The sequence below is a fragment of the Pteropus vampyrus genome, unplaced genomic scaffold (genome assembly GCF_000151845.1).
Source record: "Pteropus vampyrus isolate Shadow unplaced genomic scaffold, Pvam_2.0 Scaffold984, whole genome shotgun sequence".
NCBI lineage: Eukaryota > Metazoa > Chordata > Mammalia > Chiroptera > Pteropodidae > Pteropus > Pteropus vampyrus.
In genome coordinates, this window is record NW_011889765.1 from 40,523 (window position 1) to 60,062 (window position 19,540).

At 51.0% G+C, this 19,540-nt stretch overlaps 1 protein-coding gene across 7 annotated transcripts; it reads right to left on the reverse strand.

The window, feature by feature from the left end:
• Positions 1–68: 68 nt before the first annotated feature.
• On the reverse strand, positions 69–14,423 carry CCDC120 (coiled-coil domain containing 120). Of its 7 annotated transcripts, XM_023526526.1 has the most exons (12): positions 14,118–14,423; positions 10,054–10,229; positions 9,323–9,359; positions 6,703–6,800; positions 6,432–6,522; positions 6,160–6,293; positions 5,356–5,496; positions 4,710–4,986; positions 4,288–4,350; positions 3,875–4,049; positions 3,644–3,742; positions 69–2,596 (listed from the first exon to the last, which is right to left on the reverse strand). In XM_023526526.1, exons 5-12 carry the CDS (start codon positions 6,478–6,480, stop codon positions 1,672–1,674), a joined length of 1,863 nt encoding a protein of 620 aa, XP_023382294.1. In that variant the 5' UTR covers positions 6,481–6,522; positions 6,703–6,800; positions 9,323–9,359; positions 10,054–10,229; positions 14,118–14,423; the 3' UTR covers positions 69–1,671. The 7 variants fall into 7 exon arrangements, with proteins under 7 accessions (XP_023382294.1, XP_011384503.1, XP_011384500.1 ...); XM_011386201.2 differs by lacking the exon at positions 9,323–9,359 and having other exon boundaries at positions 6,468–6,522; XM_011386198.2 differs by lacking the exon at positions 9,323–9,359.
• Positions 14,424–19,540: the final 5,117 nt, after the last annotated feature.

A 19,540-nucleotide genomic window follows, 5' to 3' on the forward strand; every position in this document is an offset into this window, starting at 1 on the left:
TAAAAACATGTGGTCTTAACTACAGGTGTGGGCCCCAAGGCAAGGCAGAGAGAGGAGCAACACATGGATTCAGTTTACACATTTATTCTAGAAATCCTCTTCCAGTGTGGATAGTGTCTTGGGCCCAGATCCACTGGTACAAAAAGAAAAGTTTAACACCAGGGAAAGGGGGTGGGGGAACCCCCAGCTCCAGAAAGTCACAGAGAGATATAGGAAACACAGCTTGTGCAGATTTGTTTAAAAAGTGGTGGATGGAAAGAAAGCCAAGGAAGATGTGAGGCAGCCTGTGGCCAGATGTCACCTGAGGATTTTATTGGCATCTACCAAGTGCCAGGTTCCATCATGGCAGCATCCCAGGACACAATACACCTGATGGCTCTGCCCTTTGGCCTTCCAGACTGGGGATAGTTAGGGCAGAGGCTGCGGCCAAAGGCCAGGCCGTCTCACCCTGGGGGCAGAGGCAGTGGGCACAGACAGGCAGACAGGGACCGGGGCTCCTTCGGGTACCCCTGGGGTGGGAAAATGAACCCAAGCCTCCCACCCAGACTTCAGTCCTTCCGAATGTGGGTTCTCTGCCCACTTCTCTAAGAACTGACCTGGTGGGAAGTGGCAGAGAGTTCTGTTCACACCAGAGTCCCTGGCTGCCCCAAACAGAGCCCTGTGACTCTATGGTCCATTTTGTGGAGGGGGTTCCTGAATGGAACAGGCTGGGCATGGGGACAGGAATGAACTCAACCAGACGAAATCACAGTTTCCCTTTTATAAAACGTCTAGTGTTGGGGGAAGACAGTGAAAACCTAAATCACAACTGTAAACAGAAATGGAGGAAGGGGCTTAGAGTCCCTGTTACACATCGTCCCTCTTTTAAGCTGGCCGAGGGCCCCCAGTTCCTAGCACAGTATGAGAGGAAAAGCAGGGCATCAGACACCTTCATGAGTCCACAGGGAGCTGGGGGCCTTGGAAGATCAGGCTGGCAGCCCCAGGACCTAGAGGAGCAACCACACCCCAGGACTCAGTGAGGTCAGCTGAATGCTCCCCAGACTAGAGTCATGCCCAGGCCAACAAGGGTATATCAGAAGGGGTCACACCAGTGTCCCTGGGGTCTGAGGGTCAGAACTGGAGGACTGCTCCCCCTCTAGCGTCAGGTCACTTAAACGAGCGCTCAGCTCCGGGGAGTACAGGAAGTCCGCGTAGTATCTTTAGAAGGGGCAGCAGGAATCCAGAGGACAGGATGGGAAGACAGAGAAGAGAAGAAAAGACAAACAAGACACAGAAAGAGAGGAAAAGAGGCTCGTTAAAGAGGTGGAGGCAGGCACAGGAGACAGCACCTTGAGGCTTGCAAGCATGGAGTATGGTGAAAAGAGGAAGAAAACGGCAAGGACACATGACGCCCCTTCCTCCCAGCACCCCGGTTCCAAGGCTCATTTTCAGCTGACATGCACTGGTTGTTAAAATATTAAAATTCTTCCATAGCTTAGTAAAGAACTGCTGCTACCAGGGCCCAAGAAACCCCTCCACCGAGACCCGATGGACTAATGTAGGTCAGGAAGGGCCCAGTGACCCTGTACCAAGGCTGCAGCTACAACTCTCATGGTCCAAGCCATCAGCTCTCATGACTAGCTGCCCCCTGGCCTGGAGACCCTTGCCATCTGCCTCAGGGACCCCTACCCATCAGTAAAAGCACCCCCCATACCTGCCAGAGACAGGGGGCGCCGTGAAACTCCTCGAGTGCGGGAGGGGCGCCTGGCTGGGGGCCCCATACAGCGCCTGGCCCACCTCATAGCAGCGGGCATGGAGGAAGGGCGGGTGTTGTGAGACCATGTGGGGGAGCACAGGCCGGCGCTGGGGCCCCGCAGCCAGTCCCGAGTTCCGGATGTACCAGTCCCGAAGCCCCTCCAGGGCAAGATTCTTATGGCCGCTGCGCTCAATACGGGTGGGTGGGGGAATCCACAGCAGAGGGTTTGGATGCACCTCTGGACCCTCAGCAGCCTCCAAGGGGAGGCCACAGGGCTTGGTGCGGGTGGCACGGGTGTGGGAGTCCTTGCTACGGAGGAGGGGGCTGCTGCCGTCAGCTGCATACACAGATGGTGGGCCTGGGACCATGGCAAGGAGCCCATCCCGGCGGGAGAGGGGTCCTGGGACCTCAGCTGCAGGCAGCAGCTCCCCCCAGCCTGACCCACCGATACCTCGGGGCAGGCCTCGGTCCAGGGAATAGTCCAAGAGGAAGTCCCCACACATAGGTGGGAGCCTGGGAGCCCCACGGGAGGCAGGGGCAGCTGAGCTTGGCCGGGCAGCCCGGGGAGGGTCTGGGGGGCCAGCTGTTCGGGAGGAGAAGGCAGGGGTTGGTTGGGGGCGCTCATACAGCACCTCACTGCTCTTGCAGACTGGGGGACCAGTGGCAGGGGGAGCCAGAGGTGCAGGTGGGGAGCCAGCTCCCCCGCCAGCTGCCCGGTCCACTAGTAGGGCCTCAGAGCTGTTGCTGCGGCGGGTGCGAGCTGCGAAGAGGGAGGCACGGTCAGAAGCCGGGTCCACCCGGGGGAAGCCCATCTGGGAGTCCTGGCTGCCGGACCACTGGCGAGAATATAGGCCTTCAGGTCTGAGGGAGTGGAGGTGGGGGTGATGAGAGGAAGGTCAGAAATATCAGGCAGATGGGCTGAGTGCCCTAGGTCTCTACGATGTCTCCCTCTGAGCCTTCATTTCCCCATCTCCAAATGAACCCAGGATTAGAAATTGTGTGCATAAAGGTGTTAGATAGAGGCATGCAAAGGGCAATAGAGATTCTGTCCCAGACTGGGGGGCAGAGGGATTGAAAATGTATGAAGGCCCTGGGGCTATTAGCTCCGAGGGAGTTGTCAGTGTGTGTAGGGCTGGAAAGGAAATACTGGCAAGAGAGGGCCCGCTAAAGGGCTCTTCCAAATACATCTGACCTGGCACTTCTCATGACTCCCTACTTCCTCCATGATGAGGTCCTAATCCTTAGGCCTTTCCTGAACTCTCTGTCCCGCTATGTGTATTAACCGCCAAAAACTATCATCCAAACGGCCACCATCAGAAGATGCAAGCACCAAAAGGATGGGGACTTTGTTTTATTCACAGCCTGAGAAAAGCAGGCACTTAGTATTTAAGAAACAATAGAGTACAGTGGTTAAAAGCACAGACTCTAGAATCAAACTTACCTGGATTCACATACCAGGTCTTCGATTTACTAACAAATCACTTAACCTCTCTGTGTCTCAGTTTCCTCATCTATAAAATGGGAATGCCAACAGCACCTACCTCACAGGGATCTTGTGATGATTAAATGAGTTGATACCATGTAAAGCATTGATTCCTAGCAGTCAATAGGCACTCAATACATGTTATCCAGAACTTATGCCCACAGAGTCTCTCAAAGGCACATATTATGCCTATTTCACCAATGAGAAGACCAAAATTCATAGAAGGGAAATGACTTGTCCAAATTGCACAGAAAAGCTCATACTCAAACTGAGGCTTCTGTCCCAAATCCTCAACCACTTCTTCTCCATCAAAACAACTATTCACCTTTCAAAGCCAAGCCTTTCATGTCCCATACCCATTGGTAATGCTCTCCCAGTTAGGTTCCCTTCTCTGGTCCTCAAACCCACCCCCTGAATCCTCTTACTTGCAGAGCTGGGGGCCAGCGCCCCGGGTGAGAACAGGAGTGGCAGGCACACTTCGCCCCTCAAAACTGGAGGCACTCCTGGGCAGTGAGCGTGTGGGACTAGACAGAGACAGGAAGGTCCAGGTGGCATCCACATTAGAGACTGTCCCCACCAACAGGCCCTCCTGCCAGCCCAGGCTTAGGATCCCATCCCTGGTGCATGGGGAAGGGAGGCAAGAGGCTCACCCTCACCTGGTAGGGCTGGCCACAGAGTTGCGCCGGCTCTTCAGGTCCCCATAAAGATCTGACGGGGGTGGTTTCCATGGAGTTCGTCGCTCAGGGCTGCCCCCAGATACTGCCCGCAGCTGGTCCCAGGCCTTGGGTGGTGAGGGGCGCTCAGTCAGAGGGAAGCAGCCACGGGGTTCCTCTGGGTGGAAGAGAGAAAGTGGGGGAGATTTCAATGAGAGGAGCCTGATGAGTTTTGAGCAAAGCAAAGGGGAGGGGCTCAGGAAGCAGAAAGGGACAGAGGGCTGAGCAGGGCTAAGCAGGCTGAAAGTGAAGAAGAGGGGGACCCCACCGGAGGATAGGGCATGGTTAAGGGAGAGCTGAAGAGGGAGGGGCTGAGAATCAAAAGATAGGTGGGTTTGGGGTACAGGGGTCCTCACCATTATCATGGCTGGCCCCAGACTCTGAGAGGGAGCTGCTCTCTGAGTGCAGAACTACGTCCTCTACAGGCGAGAAGGGGGAGACCCCGGCCCATCAATGCCAGACCTGGGGCCACCCCTTACACTGCTGGCCAGTCTCCTTCCCATGCTTTGCCCTCCCCAAGAATCCACCTTTACCTAAATTCCAGACCACCAGAGGTTTGGCTCCTCACTTTCCTGGCAACTATGGGTCAGTTCCCAATGGCCCCACTCTTGCCCAGAGCCAGTTTATCACCATTCCTCTTACTGGTTGGGTCCCTTAAACTTTAAGTTCTACCTGCTGCCCGCTTTTCACTGGCTGTTCCCCCACCCACCCCTACCTTGTCCCTTAGCCAATGCCTACTCCTCTGCTTTCACTGGTGGAGTGATGGGTCCTGGCTCACCTTGGCTAAGCTGAGCGAGGCGTGTGCCCAGGCAGATACCCTGGGTGGTGATAACTGCCCCTGTGGACAGTGGGAGCACTGGGAGGCCTAGGCGAGCCCGGAAATCCCCAAGCTGCTCCTCCAGCTCGTGCAGCCTCCGCAGTGCATCTGCCTGGACCTGGCGCCGGCGTCGGCGCTGCTCCACACTCAACTCAGGGGCCAAGGCCAGGCGGCGGGCAGCTGCCGCAATCTGCTGTTGCACTGACACCTCCCGTTCCAAGGCCTCAAGAGCGAGCTCCTGTGGGGTCCACCCAAGGGTGAGACAGAACCAAATGTTAGAAATGGCCAAGTACAGGAACCAGGGAGTAGCAGAGCCTATCAATACTGGAGGCCTGGAAGGTTCTTCCTGGGGGTAGAGCTTATTCCCTCTAGGGGCAGGGCCTGTCTTGATGAGGGACTGGGCCTATTCGCCTTCTAGAGGGTGAGAGGCTTATATGGACAGTTGGGGACCAGCATCTTCCCTCAGACCAGGAACCCACCTTCCTCAGACTCGGTTCCTTCTGACCTTGGCCTCTCTTTCCTGTGGACAAAACCCTGTCTCTGCCCAGGCTCCCCCTCCTCTCTATCTGTCCCACTCCCGACTTGCTCTCCTTGCCCATCTGCTTACCTCAGCAGGGCACAAGGAATGATGTGTTGGGTTGGAGGGTGGTGGAGGATAGGCTCGAGCTGCAGGGGGCCGCCGGCGAACCAACTGGGGCCGTTCGCCAGGCTCTAGTGGGCACTCAGGGGGCAACTGGCCAGTCAGCTCCTGGGGGGGCAGCGGGGGGCAGAGACTACCAAGGGTTAGTTGGGGGACATGGGACAAAGCAGAAATGACGCCAGAAGCTACAGAAGTCCTACTAGGAGCCCAGTCCTGCTTGGCACCCCATGCCTGTTATTTCTCTTCCCCTTCCCAATTCTCCACCAGGCAGGTATGCAGCTTGGACTCTCAGACCCTCGATGACCCAAATCCTGGGGAAGTGGGAGGACTGCTTTGGAATCTAGAATTTCTGAGTTTTTATGAAGGCAACACAGTCTATATACTACATATTATAGACTACTCCTTCAGGGCCTGGGGCTATATGCTCTGAACTGCATTATTTCTGGCAAACTGTAGACATTCACATCAAGAGGGGCAAACTGATACTATAAATCACCCCACGTCAATTCTGGTCAGGTTTAACTGCCAAATTTTGGAGATAACAATTGTTTTGTGAGGTTTTTTGGACTTCAAATTTTTGACAGGGGGATGTGGGCCCAGACTGCCACATTTTATTGATTCTAAGACATCTAAGCTGAGTTTTGAGGAGCTAGTAGGTGTCAGGGAATTTGCAGCTCAGACAAGTGGCTCAGCATTTGCCACTCCAGTCTGCCAACCTAGGGGCCCAGGCTCCTCACCCCCGGCCCAACACTTTTAGGGCCAGGCCCTCACCGCCTCCTGGAGACACACTTTGCGTAGCTCCTGAAGTTTCAGGCTCAGGGCCTCCTGCAGAGCCCGCTGCCGGTCAAGCAGCCCCCTCAGACGCTCTGACTTCACCTGGGGGGCGGCTTCTCCGAACAGGGCAGCTGGACACAGAGGAAGCAAAGATCAATGGGGCAGCTATGGCATCCTGTGGGGCCAGGGACCAACCCTTCCCAAGTGCGTAGGCACGTGGTGACTCAGAGCAGGGGAGGAGGCAGCAGGAGTGGGAACCAGCCACCGACCTGAGGCATTGAAGGTGGGAGAGCTGATCAGCTGACCTTTGACTTCCATCCTGGTGCTGTTGAGAGGCTGCAGCTGATGGCGGGACAAGGCCTGGCAGTGATGCATGGGAGCCATTAAGGAAGCATATGTCTGGTCCCCCAACTCCCGCTGCACACAGCTTCCCTCATACCTTCCCACACCCCGGCTGGGAAGGAGTACCCTGACCCTACCGCCTGCTTGAACACAATCTCAGAATCTGTGTCAATGTCTAGCCCCACTTGACCCTGATACCTTGGTTCCCTTCCCATTGAGTGGGAACACAGCAAGTAGGGTGCTGGTTGGACTTACGATGCCTCCTCAGAGGCCCATGAGCCAGTCAGGAATCTCACCTGGGGAGAGAAAATTAATGGCACAGATTCAACCAACTATAACAATGAGCATTTATTAAGTACCTGGGTGCCTGGAATAGTTACCCTCTATTCTTAATCTTCACAAACACACTGTGACAGCGGTTCTGTGATTAACATTACTCCCAGTTTAGAGATGAGGAGAATAAGGCACAGAGAAGTGAAATAACTTGCCCACAGCTAAGGATAGAGCCCAGGCCCACCCTTCTGGTCTAACACTCTCCCTCACTAGAACTGCTCCAACCTCACCAATTCCTCATAAGCTCAATGCCCATAGGGCCTCAGTGCCTTTGCCCAGGCTGCTGCCCGGAGTGCTCTTTTCACTTCTCACCATTCCAGCTCCTGGTTCTCACTTACATGCTGGAGCCTCAACGTCACTTCTAGAGGTGGGCTACCACATTACTTCTCCTCACAACTGCTGTCCAATGAGAGACTATGCCTCCCTCGTATATTCATGAGGACAGGAAACATGTCTGTCCTGTTTTCATCAGTATCTCTGGCACTCAGAACACTTCTGCATGCACAACAAGTGCTCAGTGAATGTCTGCTAGGTGAATGAAAGAATGACAAGGCAGCCAACCCAGAGATCAAGCTCCAATTTGTGGGTCGTTACTTGTCTCAACTCTATCATGTAGCCCTGGTGTGACAGGTAGTGTCCACTTGGCTCCAGGACCCCTCTAGCCCCTCTGCCCACCCCAGCCTATCCTGCACCCAGCATAGGGAAGTAACCCTGCTGAGACTATGAACAGTAAAGTCCACAACTGCAGATAACAAGCTGATTGCCTCCTGCCTCTTCCTCTGCCCCTGAGCTGGCCATGGAGCCTGCCTTGGCTGATTGCCAGCCCTGCCCTCATCCCCTCCTCTGGAATTTGCTCCCTCCCTCCCACATCCTGCTCAGTTCCCAGCTGGGCAGCCAGGTAACATCACCTCCCACCACCTGGCCTGACCTCAGTGACAGGCAGCTGGGAGGGCCTCATGAGGCCACAGAGGTCCCATCCCCACCTACCTGGAATTCCCCAACTTGTCACGACATGGTAGCCAGGTATGGAGAAGACCTAGGCAACTGAAGAGGCGTGGGTTCAAACCCCTTCCGCATCCATACATTGGGGGATGTGGCCACGCTGCTAATATGGTGCTACCAGTTCCTCAGCAGTTCTCCTACCACTCAATAGGAAATGTATCCCTTCAGTGATTCTCTGTTCTCAACATTAGAGACGGAGATAAGTCCCTAAAGCCCTTTTGCACACCCAAGCAGCGGCATGTGCTTTGCAGAGGCGCACACACACCCATCCTCAGAGGTCTGACAATGCCCAGCACAGTGGAGCTTCCTTGAGGTCCTACCTCGGCCTCCTCTGCCCCTTGGCTTCTGGGGGTTCTTCTTCCCCAGCCCATAGTTGGGGTTGAGGAATTGTCCCAGGGTTCCCCTAAATCTTCCTCCACCCCAACAGGAAACTCTACTCTTCCTCGGTGGACCTGTTCACCAGGATTGGCCCTGCATCTGACACTGGGCTGCCTCTAGCCTTCTTTCCCTGGGAGCTCACAGCATCTTGGAAGTCGACATAGGGTCCGGAAAGGAACCCTGAATCCACCCTGTCAACCTGACCTCAGGGACATAACTAGAGCCTGAGTCATGGGGTCAATGGGCAGGCTAGACACAGGGTTCACGCCCCACACCCCCACACCTGGCTCCCAAACCTCTGCCTCTGCAATCCTGCTCTCAGCACACTTGCCTTGGAGCCCAGGACTGCCCCATGCCCACCCAGTGATGAGAAGGGGGTCCCAGCAGCCCCCTCCCCAACACCCTCTCACACCAGCCCCTGGGGCTTCCCACTGGTGACTCTATCCTGTCCCAGGATGGGCTGCAGCATGAGAGCTGCAGAGGGCACCCCCACACCCAGAGGCAGGCCCAGCAGGTTTTTCAGGTCTGCCCTTCTGACACCACAGCTGAGAAAGAAATTCCTGGCTGTAATGACTGTTTACAACCAAGATACCTCATCTGGGTGGTACCCCAGCACATTCAGTGGGACCCTCATTTCTATACCCTGCTACTGTGGGAGCAAATACAAACTCCCAGTGTCTGGACTGTCCACACTGCCCTAAGGGCCCCCTGCCCCACTCTAGGTGAACAGATAGGGGGGCAAGCAGGCAGGTGCCAGGAAGTAGTTTCTCAATCAGCCAGTCTGGGCTTTCCTGAGGGGCTGGGCCCCAGGTTAAGGGAGGGTAGAGGCTACTCCCACAAGGGAAAAGGGGGGAAGAGGAAGTGGGGGGACTAGAGAAGGGGGACTCTGGCTTCTCTCCTCCCTGATCTCTTCCCTTCCTCCATTTCCAGCAAGGGATCGGCTTCATGCCAGGAAAGGAAATTGGACATTTTGGGCTTCACCCATCTACTCAGGCCCTCTTTCCTTGCTGTCTTCTTGCACAGCCCTGGCTCTTATCTGCATGGAATGTTAGTACACCCCATACCGTCCTCCCCTGCCCCTGGGCCCATGTTCCCAGGTGCTCACCAATACCAGATGGGTACTGTGGGGTGGTCTCAGGTACCTGAAAAAAATAGTTGTCTTGACCAGGCCTGACTTCGGCTGGTAGTGGAAGGCTGGTAGTGCAGTGAGCAGTGAGCAATGAACACAGTAGCAGAAGCCAAGGCCGCCTCCCACTAGGCAATGGCCCAGCCTACCTGGCCAGGGACTGGGCTGGCCCATACCTTTTAACTCTTGCCTGCCTGCCACTAAGGTTCAGGTCACCCTTAGGGGCAGTCTTGGGCCAGGTCCCCTCAGGGTGTCCAGCATGGCCAAGAGCCTGGACCTCTCCTCTCACCCCATACATCCAACAGAGAACTGGAGAAGGAGGGCTAAGGGTGGTAGAAGTGGCGGCTGCCTCTGGTGCTGCCCAAGGTCCCAGATCAGACCCTGCTCACCTCAGGGTATTACCTGGGAGCTCTGGGATGGAGGTCTGGACAGGTGCTAAGCACGGGGGAGGCCTTGGGGTGTATGTCTCTTGGCAGTTCACGTCACATTCCTGAAGCCCTAACCTTTTCCTCCCAGGGCAAGGCAGGAGTGGGAGAAGGTCTTTAGGCAATACCCACCCTCACTGGGGTAATAGTTTCCCAAGAAGAGGTCAGCTTTTCTAAGGAGAGACCAGGTCCCAAGATCCTACAACCTTCTGCAGCTCCAAGAGAAATCATCCCAACAAACCCACAAAACACACACGTGGTTTAACCCCTCTGGTCCCTACAAACCTGTGTGGATGGCGCTGACCCAGCTCCTCATATCCAGCTTGTAGATGTGGAAGCTGGGGCACGGAGAGGTGAAGAGGCCTGATTCTGATTACAGAAGCATAAGAGCAGGTAGGATCAGATCTTGGGGCAGGGGGTGGGGGGCTGGGTCCTGGGTTGGAGGCTGACAGAGGCTATTCCTGCAAGGGAGGAGTGGGAAAGGGGGACTCATGCACTTTCACATCCATGCTGCCCTGCCTTCCCCATTCCTCCCCCTCAGGCATTTCTGGCCAAGAGTCAAAGAAATTGAGGGCTCTGAGTCCCTAGATGTACTGCTTACCCCACAATACCACCTAGGCTCTGAGCTTGCCCCGGCACACACCACATATCCTGTGCTTCATTTGGGACCATCTGCTCTGTAACCTCAGGGCCCCAGCACAGTCCAGGCCCCTGCAGCAGCCCAAACTATGAGGTGAAAGGGCAGAGTGAGACAAACTCCCTGCCTGCTTGGCAAGTGGACCAAGCCTGGAGAGCAGCTCACTCAGTATCAGCAACACCCTATATACGTGCCTCCTGCCACCCTGCCCACCTTTCTTCCTGGATATGAGATTTCTAGCATGGAACACAAAGGCCTCTTTTATCCCCGCTTCTCTCCCCCTTTACTTCCTGGGGCTGGTGGAGGTGGCGGCCATAAGGTGGGCAGCTGGATATTGGTGGGGAGTGTTCTCTCAGCCATGGCCTCTCCCATCTCTTGTGGGACACCAAGGATGTTGGGAAGAAGAATGTTTATAGAATCAGAGCCAAGAGGGTCAAGGCTATCTGGCTGGCAATGCAGATTGAGTCTTAAGGCTTAGGTTTTCTCATCTGAAAAATGGATAACTGGTGTTTACGGAGCCAAGAGAGGCAGGCCAAAGTCACTTTGGAGGGTATTTCACAGTGCAAGGATACTCATACCATGTCATTAATGACTGTCAATAACAATAAGAACTTCACACAGAGGTGGGCTGGTATGAGGGTAAGGAGAGAGCAGGTAACTGGGCCTTTTGGGCCAGGCAGACAGGGTTTTGGGCCAGGCAGACAGGGCAGAGTTACCCACCACACGTCATTGCCCCGGTCCATGATTTCTACCAGCCTGGAAGCTGGCCAACCTCTAAGCCCCACTGTGGCCAGGACCAGAGCCTCAGGTGGCTTCATGGAGGGATAATAAGTGGTGGGTCTGCGATTCAACCCAGCTCTGCCACTTACAGGCTGTGTGACTGCTTGCACAAGTCCCTTAACCTCTCTGGGCCTCAGTGTCCTCATCTTTAAAGTAGGAGTGATGATAACCATATGTACCTCACAGGGTTGTTGTGAGCATGACATGAGTTAATCTAAAATTTGCTTAGGACAGTGCCTGGCCCACGCTAAGTGCTCAACATGTACTGTCAGGAAACAAATATATATACATGTAGATGTGTGTGTGTATAAAATTTAGAGAGAGACAGGACAGAGACACACAGAGCTGGTATCCCTCAGCCTCACCTTATACATTTGAAACAGAGCTGTTTTCCTTCAAATAACTTGTCTGAAGTGTCATCTCACTATCCAAATCAGGAACTAAATATATTTAGGTGAATTTCTGAGATAGAGCTGGTATCCCTCAGCCTCCAAACCCTCCCTACTTGCTACACAGACCTGGAAACCTCCCTACTCACCACCCAGACCCAGAACTCTCCCTACTCGCCAAACCAGACATATTTGAAACAGAGCTGTTTTCCTTCATTATCCAAGCTCTCCCTACTCAACATAAAAAATGCAGGAACCAAATATATTTACACAACACAGTACTCTTGCTATCCTAATTCTTGGCACCGAAGCTCAGGAAAATTAAAAGACATGAATAGGCTTTTGAGTTAGAGCCCTTATCCTTCATTATCTGAACTCTCTCCACTCATATGTAAAACACACAAACATTTGTTTTTGAAAGCCAGTTTATCAACACACCACTGGATCTCTGTGAAAAAGAGGAAGAACAAAAGAGCTGCCAGAAAATCTTATATACATATATGCAAAAACAAAATACTTTCAGATAACTTGAAATCTTTTCATCGTCTGAACTATCCAAACTCTCCCTCTCAGAACTCAGGTACTAAATAGACTGGAACAATGAGGGATGCTTGTGTTGTTATTAGTAGGTTTGGATAAATGTTTAGGTAAATGAGATGGGTCTAGTAGTTTGTTCCTCAAACTCTCACTACTCCCTATGAGAAATGCAGGAACAAAACATAACTGAATAACACATTACCTCCTTGCTCTCCAAATTCTCCCTGACTGTCCTCACAATCAAGGAGATTCAGACAGCAAAGGAACCTCATACTATTATTATTGTTCTATTATTGTTACTACTGGATGGGCCTGATTCTAACGCCCAGCAGCTGTTCCCTCTGACCTGCCCCACAGAGGTTGGATGGATTTAGCACTAGGTTTGTACTGCTTACTGCTGAGAGAAGAGGCAATAAGCCCCTGCCCCCAACCCACCCCTACCAAGCCCTGAAGTCTCTGGCCTAGAATGGACTTTTTTTCAGGCCAGAAAAGAAGGGATCATGCACCCAGGATCAAGACCAGGAGATGGGGTGACACGACCTAGAAGAGTCACACATACCTTTGAGTCTCCCACCTCCACATATTTGGTCATCCACCCATGGGGCAGCCCCTAACTCAGCAAGGCTGGAAACACAACCCAGACTTTGCAGACTCCCAGAGAGGCACTGAATAATTTAGAATGCTCTCCCACACTGGGGTGGGTGGGAGGCATAGGTGCAGTTCTATGCCTTCTTAGGGCAGGGAGAGAAATGCAAGCTCTGTGTGAGATCACTGGGTGAGGGTGGGGGAAATCACATATGAAAAGCACCTCAGCCACACAGGGCCCACAAGGGTGCTTGTTCTTGTTCATGACAAGAGAAGCATTTGGGATGAACTTCAGAAATAGTATGAACAGTAGAACCTCAAGTTCAGAGGCAGGGTATAATGTGACCCCTGTCCTGACACAGAGGAGATGAAAAGTGGGTGTCAGGAAGGAGGGAGATCTGAATAGGGTGGAGAGGCTGGCAAGGGGTAGAACAAAGGCCTGGAGTTGGGATGGGATGAAGGGACAGGACAAGAAGGAGTGTATGGGACAAAATAAATCAGAGTCATTGTAGGATGGAGGTCGGAAGGCAGGACAGATGAGCCGGGACACTGGCCAGGAGATGGAATGGAGTAAGGTTCAGGACAAGGGTTAGAGAAAAAGAAGGGGTCAGCAAGGGACAATAGAGCAGGGCAGGGGCCAGGGTCAGTACAGAACAGTAATTAGAAGACATGATGGGGGACAGGCCAAGACAGTGGTCAAAGGAAGGGATAGGAAAAAGGGAAGGTTCGAGGTGGAGGTAAGGAACAGGAAAAGACTGAGACAAAATGAGGCTAGGAATGAGGACAGGGATGGGACAAGAGAAGACAGGGGAACACAGCACAGGATTGGGCAGGGACAGGACAGGAGACAGGGGGATGGTCTACAGGTGATGAGCCAGGTCAGGAGAGGGACCAGGGGGACAGTTCAGAGTGGGGAGAAAGTACAGAAGTCAGAGGTCGGGAATCTGGACGGACCGGGATTGGGCTAGCGTTAAGGGGATAGGAAAGAACTGGAAGGAGTTCAGAGACTGGATATGAGTTTAGGGCACAGATCAAACATCAGGACAGAAACTGGGGTGATCAAAACAAGGCAAGATGAGCTTCAGAGATGGAACAGGGTCAGGCAAGGATCTGGGGTCAAGCAAGGATCTTGAGAACAGCTCTGAATGGGGTTTGGAGTCAGGATTGAGTTTAAGGGAACAAAACAGGAGTTGAAAATGATGCCAGGCCAGAATATAGTTAGGTCAAGGGTCAGACTGGAGGTCTTGGGGTCCAGACCAGTCCAGGTTCGAGGTTCAAAAAAGATGTAGTCAGGTTCAGCAGAGAATGAGATCACTGGGTCAGAGGTTGAGGGTGCGCGCGCAGGTACATCCCCGGTCGGTGTTTCCGGGCCCTCACCCCGCCCAGTCTCCTCCGTTCCTCACCCGGCGGGCGTTACTCACCGAGGGTCCTCGCCCCGCGGCGTAGGCGGGGTCAGTGTGGGCCTAGAGGGGTGGTGGGCACGCCCCGCCCTCGCCGCCCCCCGCTCGTCCCCGGGCTCGCGCTCGCTCCCCTTCCGCGACCTGCCGTGGGCCGCGTTCGGCCGCGCCACTGTTAGCCGTGGGGGCCAGATGGGGGGGCGCAGGAAGGGTAGGAGAGCAGTACCAGCTCGCCCGTGGAAGGTGGACCCCGATCCCCCCCCACGCCGCTAACTCGGGTCGGTCGGCAGCCAGTGGCACCGCTACCTCCGCCGCTGAACGCGAGCCTGGGTGGGTGGGGGGGTGGTGGTGGTGGTGACAGGGGGCGGGGCACGAGACCACAGCAGCGGCAGCGACCAAGTGCGCACGCGCCAGTTCGGGTCTTCGAGCCGAGGAGCGCCAGGAGCGAACCAGCTGGGAGCGCGTGCGCACACGCTTTCTTGAGGGTGGCGGAACTCTCCCCTCACCGGGCTAAGGCCCTTCAGTGATCAGACTGGCACCCCTCACCCCAAGTAACCCCCTAACGGGCCACCAAGCAGTACCCCAAACTGCCCTCTATTAGCTGCCACCACACCTCTAAACTCCCCACTACTCTCCGTGCTCCAAATGCACCCCAAACCACCCTTCTTCATAAATTATATCCCCAAACTATTGTTCATTGATCCCAAGCGGTACCCCCAATCCACCCTCCATGGACACCCAAGGTGTAGAAACAAACTACCCGCCACTACTCCCTAATTATTCCCCCTAACCATTTGCAGTCAGCCCTGAAACCATTAACCTCCAAAGAGCACTTTCAAATCACCATCTACCCCCAATATGCATCCCAAACATCCTCAATTGACCCCCAAACCACTCTTCATGCACCCTTCTAGCCATACTCTATTGACCCGCAAATGGTTCTCCAAGAGCCCTCAACACCACCCCAAACATTCTCAGCTACCTTCAGTGTGGCCCCACCTGCCCACCAAATCAATTCCAACAGTCACCTGTTCCACCTGCAAACTGTGCTCCATAAACCCTCCACCAAACCTTCCCCTGACCAACCCCATCCCCCACGAAACTACCTTCCAACAGCCGCTATCACTATCCCATATACTCCCAACTACTAAACATTATCCTACAACTGCACTTCAAACTACCCTCCAACACTCTCTTCACCTCCAAACCATACTCCACTCATCCAAAATCCACCTCCAAAGCACTCTCCAACAGTCCTTAACTATACTTCCAAATAACCACTAACCTTCTTTCTGTAGTGACCCAATTGGACCCCAAAATCATACTTTAATGACCCAAATATATTACAAAGCAATGTACAAATCTTTTCTTAATTATCAATGTAATAATCTAATGATCTTTTCTTAAAACAACTTAAATGAGGTATAATTTACATACCTTAAAAGTCACCCACTTTAAGTATGCAATTCAATTTTTATAGTAAACTTACCAAAGTGTTTAACAATCACCATAAACCGGTTTTAGAGCATTTTCATTGTCCCAAAAAGATCCTTCATGCAATCAATCCCCATTCTCATTCCCAGTCTCGGGCAACCGCTAATCTACTTTCTATCTCTATAGATTTACTTTTTCCAGACATTTCATATAAATGCAATATGTGGATTTTTCGTTTGGCTTCTTTCACTTAGCATAATGTTTCTGAGGTTCATGTTGTAGCATGTATCAATAGTTTGTTCCTTTTATTGCTGAATAATATTCCATCCAATAATCTTTAACTGCTCCCCAAATCACACACTAATAGCTTCCTAACTACAATTCGTGATAGTCTTCCGACATCCAGACCTCAAAAAGGCCCCCAAACTGCATCTCAGACTGTACCCATCAGCCCTCAACTATGTCCCCAAACCATGCTATTGATCCCAAACTTCGTCACTAAACTACCCCCCCAAAGCCTCATCTTCACTCCCAAACCTCCTTCCAACAGCTCCCACTTTACCCTCAAACTGCTCTCTAACTCCCAAGAATATTCCCAAAGTGCCCTTTCAATGATACCCAACTTCAACCCCAAACTACTCTCCAACAATTACAAACCTCACCTCTAAAATTCCCCTTCCAAGAGTCCCCAACTCTGCATCTTAATACCCCCTAAACTACCTTCCCTTGGTCCCACAGCTGCAAACTATAGCTCCAAACCACTCTTTAATGACCACTATACCCAACCTTGTCTTAAAATGCATGCAACTACATCCACAAAATATCTTCAAAAATTTCCCAACCATACCACCCTCCAAGAACTCCCAACTATACCCTAACTGATCTATAATAGCCTTAATACTATCTATAAACACCCTCTATTTATCTTCCCAGTCTCCTAACTATACCTCCAAACCGCTCTCCTTCCAGTGACCACCAAACCATACCTCGGTCTTTCCTTTGATGGCTTCAACTGTACCCAAACACTTTCCAATGGCCCCTAATTATACCCTTAAACTTCCCTCAATAAACCCCAAACATACCCCTAAGTCCGTCTAGCAATCCCCAAAGCTACCCTCAAGTCATCTGTGTTAGCTTCCTGTGGCTACTGTAATGAATTACCACAAATTTGATGGCTTAAGACATAAAAAAATGTATTCTTTCACAGTTCTTGGGGCCAGAAGACCAAAATCAAGGTGCCAGCAGAGCCACACTCCCTCTGGCTCTAGGGGAGAATCTGTTTGTTACTGTTTTCTCTTTTGGTGGCTGTTAGCATTCCTTAGCTTATGGCTGCATCACTACAGCCTCTGTTTCCATGGTTGCATTGCCGTCTCCTTTTCTGTCTGTCAAATCTGCCTCTGGCTTCCTCTTTTAAAGACATATGTGATTACAATTAGGATTCCCTGGATCATCCAAGATAATTTCCCCATCTCAAAATCCTTCCCTTAATCATATCTGAAAACCGCAAAGTCATTTTTCTTTTTCTTTTTCTTCTCCTTTTCTTTTTTCTTTTTCTCTCCTTCTCCTTTTCTTGCCATCTAAGATATATATATTCACAGGTTCCAGGAATTAGGATGTGCATATTTTTGGTGGGATCATTCAGCCCACAACAGTACACTCTTTGGCTCCCAAAGATACACATCCATCCCATGCACATAACCCATGTACCTTGTCCCAAAAGTTTCAACCCATTACAGCATCAACTCAAGTTCAAAAATCTCACTTTAATATTATCAGCTCAAAAGTTCCAAATCTCATCATCTAAATAATCTAAATCAGGTATGAGTGAGGCTCTGGGTATGATCTACACTGAGGTAAACTTTCTCTCCATCTCTGGACCTGTGAAACTAGAAAACAAGTTATCTGTTCCCAAAATACAATGGTGGGACAGACATAGAATAAGGGAGAAAATGGAAGGAAAAAAGATGTCATTTGTCCCAAGTAATTTTGAAATCTAGCAGGGCATCAGGTTTCAATGCCTGGGAATAATCCACTGTGGCTTGAGGCTCCTCCTCTGGGCCCACAGTTCTGCTCCGAGTCATTCTTCCTTTCTCTTGAAGGGTCGTACGTGTTTGCAACTGAGTAGTTTCAGCCAGTATTCTTCCAGTAGAATTTTGGAAGTCCAACATCCTTTCTTCGTTTCATCCTGTCTCTGTTTCTTTTAAGCCAATCAAATAGTATTTCTGGCAGTATAACATTCTCAAAAACTTTGTAGGTCTCCCATGGAAATCACGGGAATTCATACCATTAGACAAGAGAATCCTCCACAAATCTTTTATGGATAATTTCATTTCTATTCCCGACTTTTGCTGAGATGGTTGAGAAGGTCCATGAGTCACACACCTAATCTCTTTAGTACTAGCAAGAAGTGATCCAACCACACTGTTGCCTTTCTCTCCAGAGCATATTTTCCTGACAGCAAATCTCCTAAATTTTGTGTCTTTTGCCATCTGGACAGCCTGAGAATTTTTCAAATCATCAAATCCTGGATCCATTTTGCTTAACAGTTCTTCTCTCAGTTTATCTTTCCTTTGACATCTTACAATAAGCAGCAAGAAGAAACAAGGCAGTACCTTCAACACTTCCCTTGGAAGTCTCCTCAGCTACATATCTAAGTCCATCACTTACAGGCTCTGCTTTCCACACAATAGTAGGACATAATTCAGCTAAGTTTTCTGCCTCTCTATAATAAGGATCTTCTTTGCTACAGTTTCCAATAACATGTTTCTTATTTCCTTCTGAGCCCTCACCAGCAACACCTTTAACATTCATATTTCTATCAACATTCTATTTCTGATGATACATATATTTTCTAAGACAGTGTAGTATTTCTCTACTCTGCTCCTCCCTTCCTTCTGAGACTTTACCAGCAGTGCTTTCAAAATTCATATTTATACCAACAGTCTGTTCAAGGCAATCTGGGCTTTTTCTGTCATGTGACTCAAAATTCTTTCAGCCTCTACCCATTATCCAATTCCAAAGCTACTTCAACATTTTTAGGTATTTGTTACAACATGTTATGAACTGAATTGTGACCCCCCTCAAAAAAAAACCCTTATGCTGAATCTAACCCCCAATATGACTGTATTTGGAAATAGGGCCTTTAAGGAGGTGATTAAGCTTAAATAAGGTCATAAGGGTGGGGCCCTAATCCAGGAGAACTGGTGTCCTTATAAGAAAAGAGACACTAGGAGTGCATGCGCACAAAGGAAAGGCCATGTGAGGACCCAGCAAGAGCAGCTATTTGCAAGTCAGGAAGACAACCCTCATCAGAAATCAACTCAGATAGCTTCTTGATCTTGGACTTCTAGCCTCTAAAACTTGAGAAAATAAACTTCTGTTATTTAATACACCCAGTCTGTGGTATTCTGTTATGGAAGCCTGAGCAAACTAAGACACAGAAGCATCTCACATCCAGTTATCAAAATCCATATTGGTTTCCTGTGGCTGCTGTAACTAATTGCCACAAATTTGGTAGCTTAAAATATAAGAAATCTAATTGCTTCTTGGCCTTTTGGCTAAGATCAAGTGAAATATAAGGAATCTATTCTATCTCAATTCTAGAGGCCAAAAATCCCAAATCAGTTTCACTGGGCCAAAATCAAGGTGTCAGTAGGGCCATACTCTTCCTGGAGACTCTTGGGGAGAATCCGTTTATCGTCTCTTCCAGCTTCTGGTGGCTGCTTGCATTCTTTGGCTTATGACCACATCACTACAATCTCTGCCTCTATGATCAAATTGCCTTCTCCTCTTTTGTCTGTGATATCTGCCTCCGCCTTCCTTTTGTAAGTAACTTGTGATTATACTTAGGGTCCATTCAGATAATCCAGGATAATCTCCCCCATCTCAAAATCCTTAATTTAATCACATCTGCAATCTTTTTTATTTTTTTGCATATAAGGTAAGAGTTACAGGAATTTGGACATGGACATCTTTTGAGGGACCATTAGTCAGCCTACCACACAACCCTATGA

Coding starts and splice junctions, on each gene's coding strand:
- CCDC120 (XM_023526529.1), bottom strand. CDS start 6,480: ATGGAAGTCAAAGGTCAGCTGATCAGCTCTCCCACCTTCAATGCCTCA. Junction 3,743..3,874: donor TCTGTGGCCAGCCCTACCAG/GTGAGGGTGAGC, acceptor GTCTCTGTCTAG/TCCCACACGCTCACTGCCCA. Junction 2,597..3,643: donor GCTGGCCCCCAGCTCTGCAA/GTAAGAGGATTC, acceptor CCACTCCCTCAG/ACCTGAAGGCCTATATTCTC.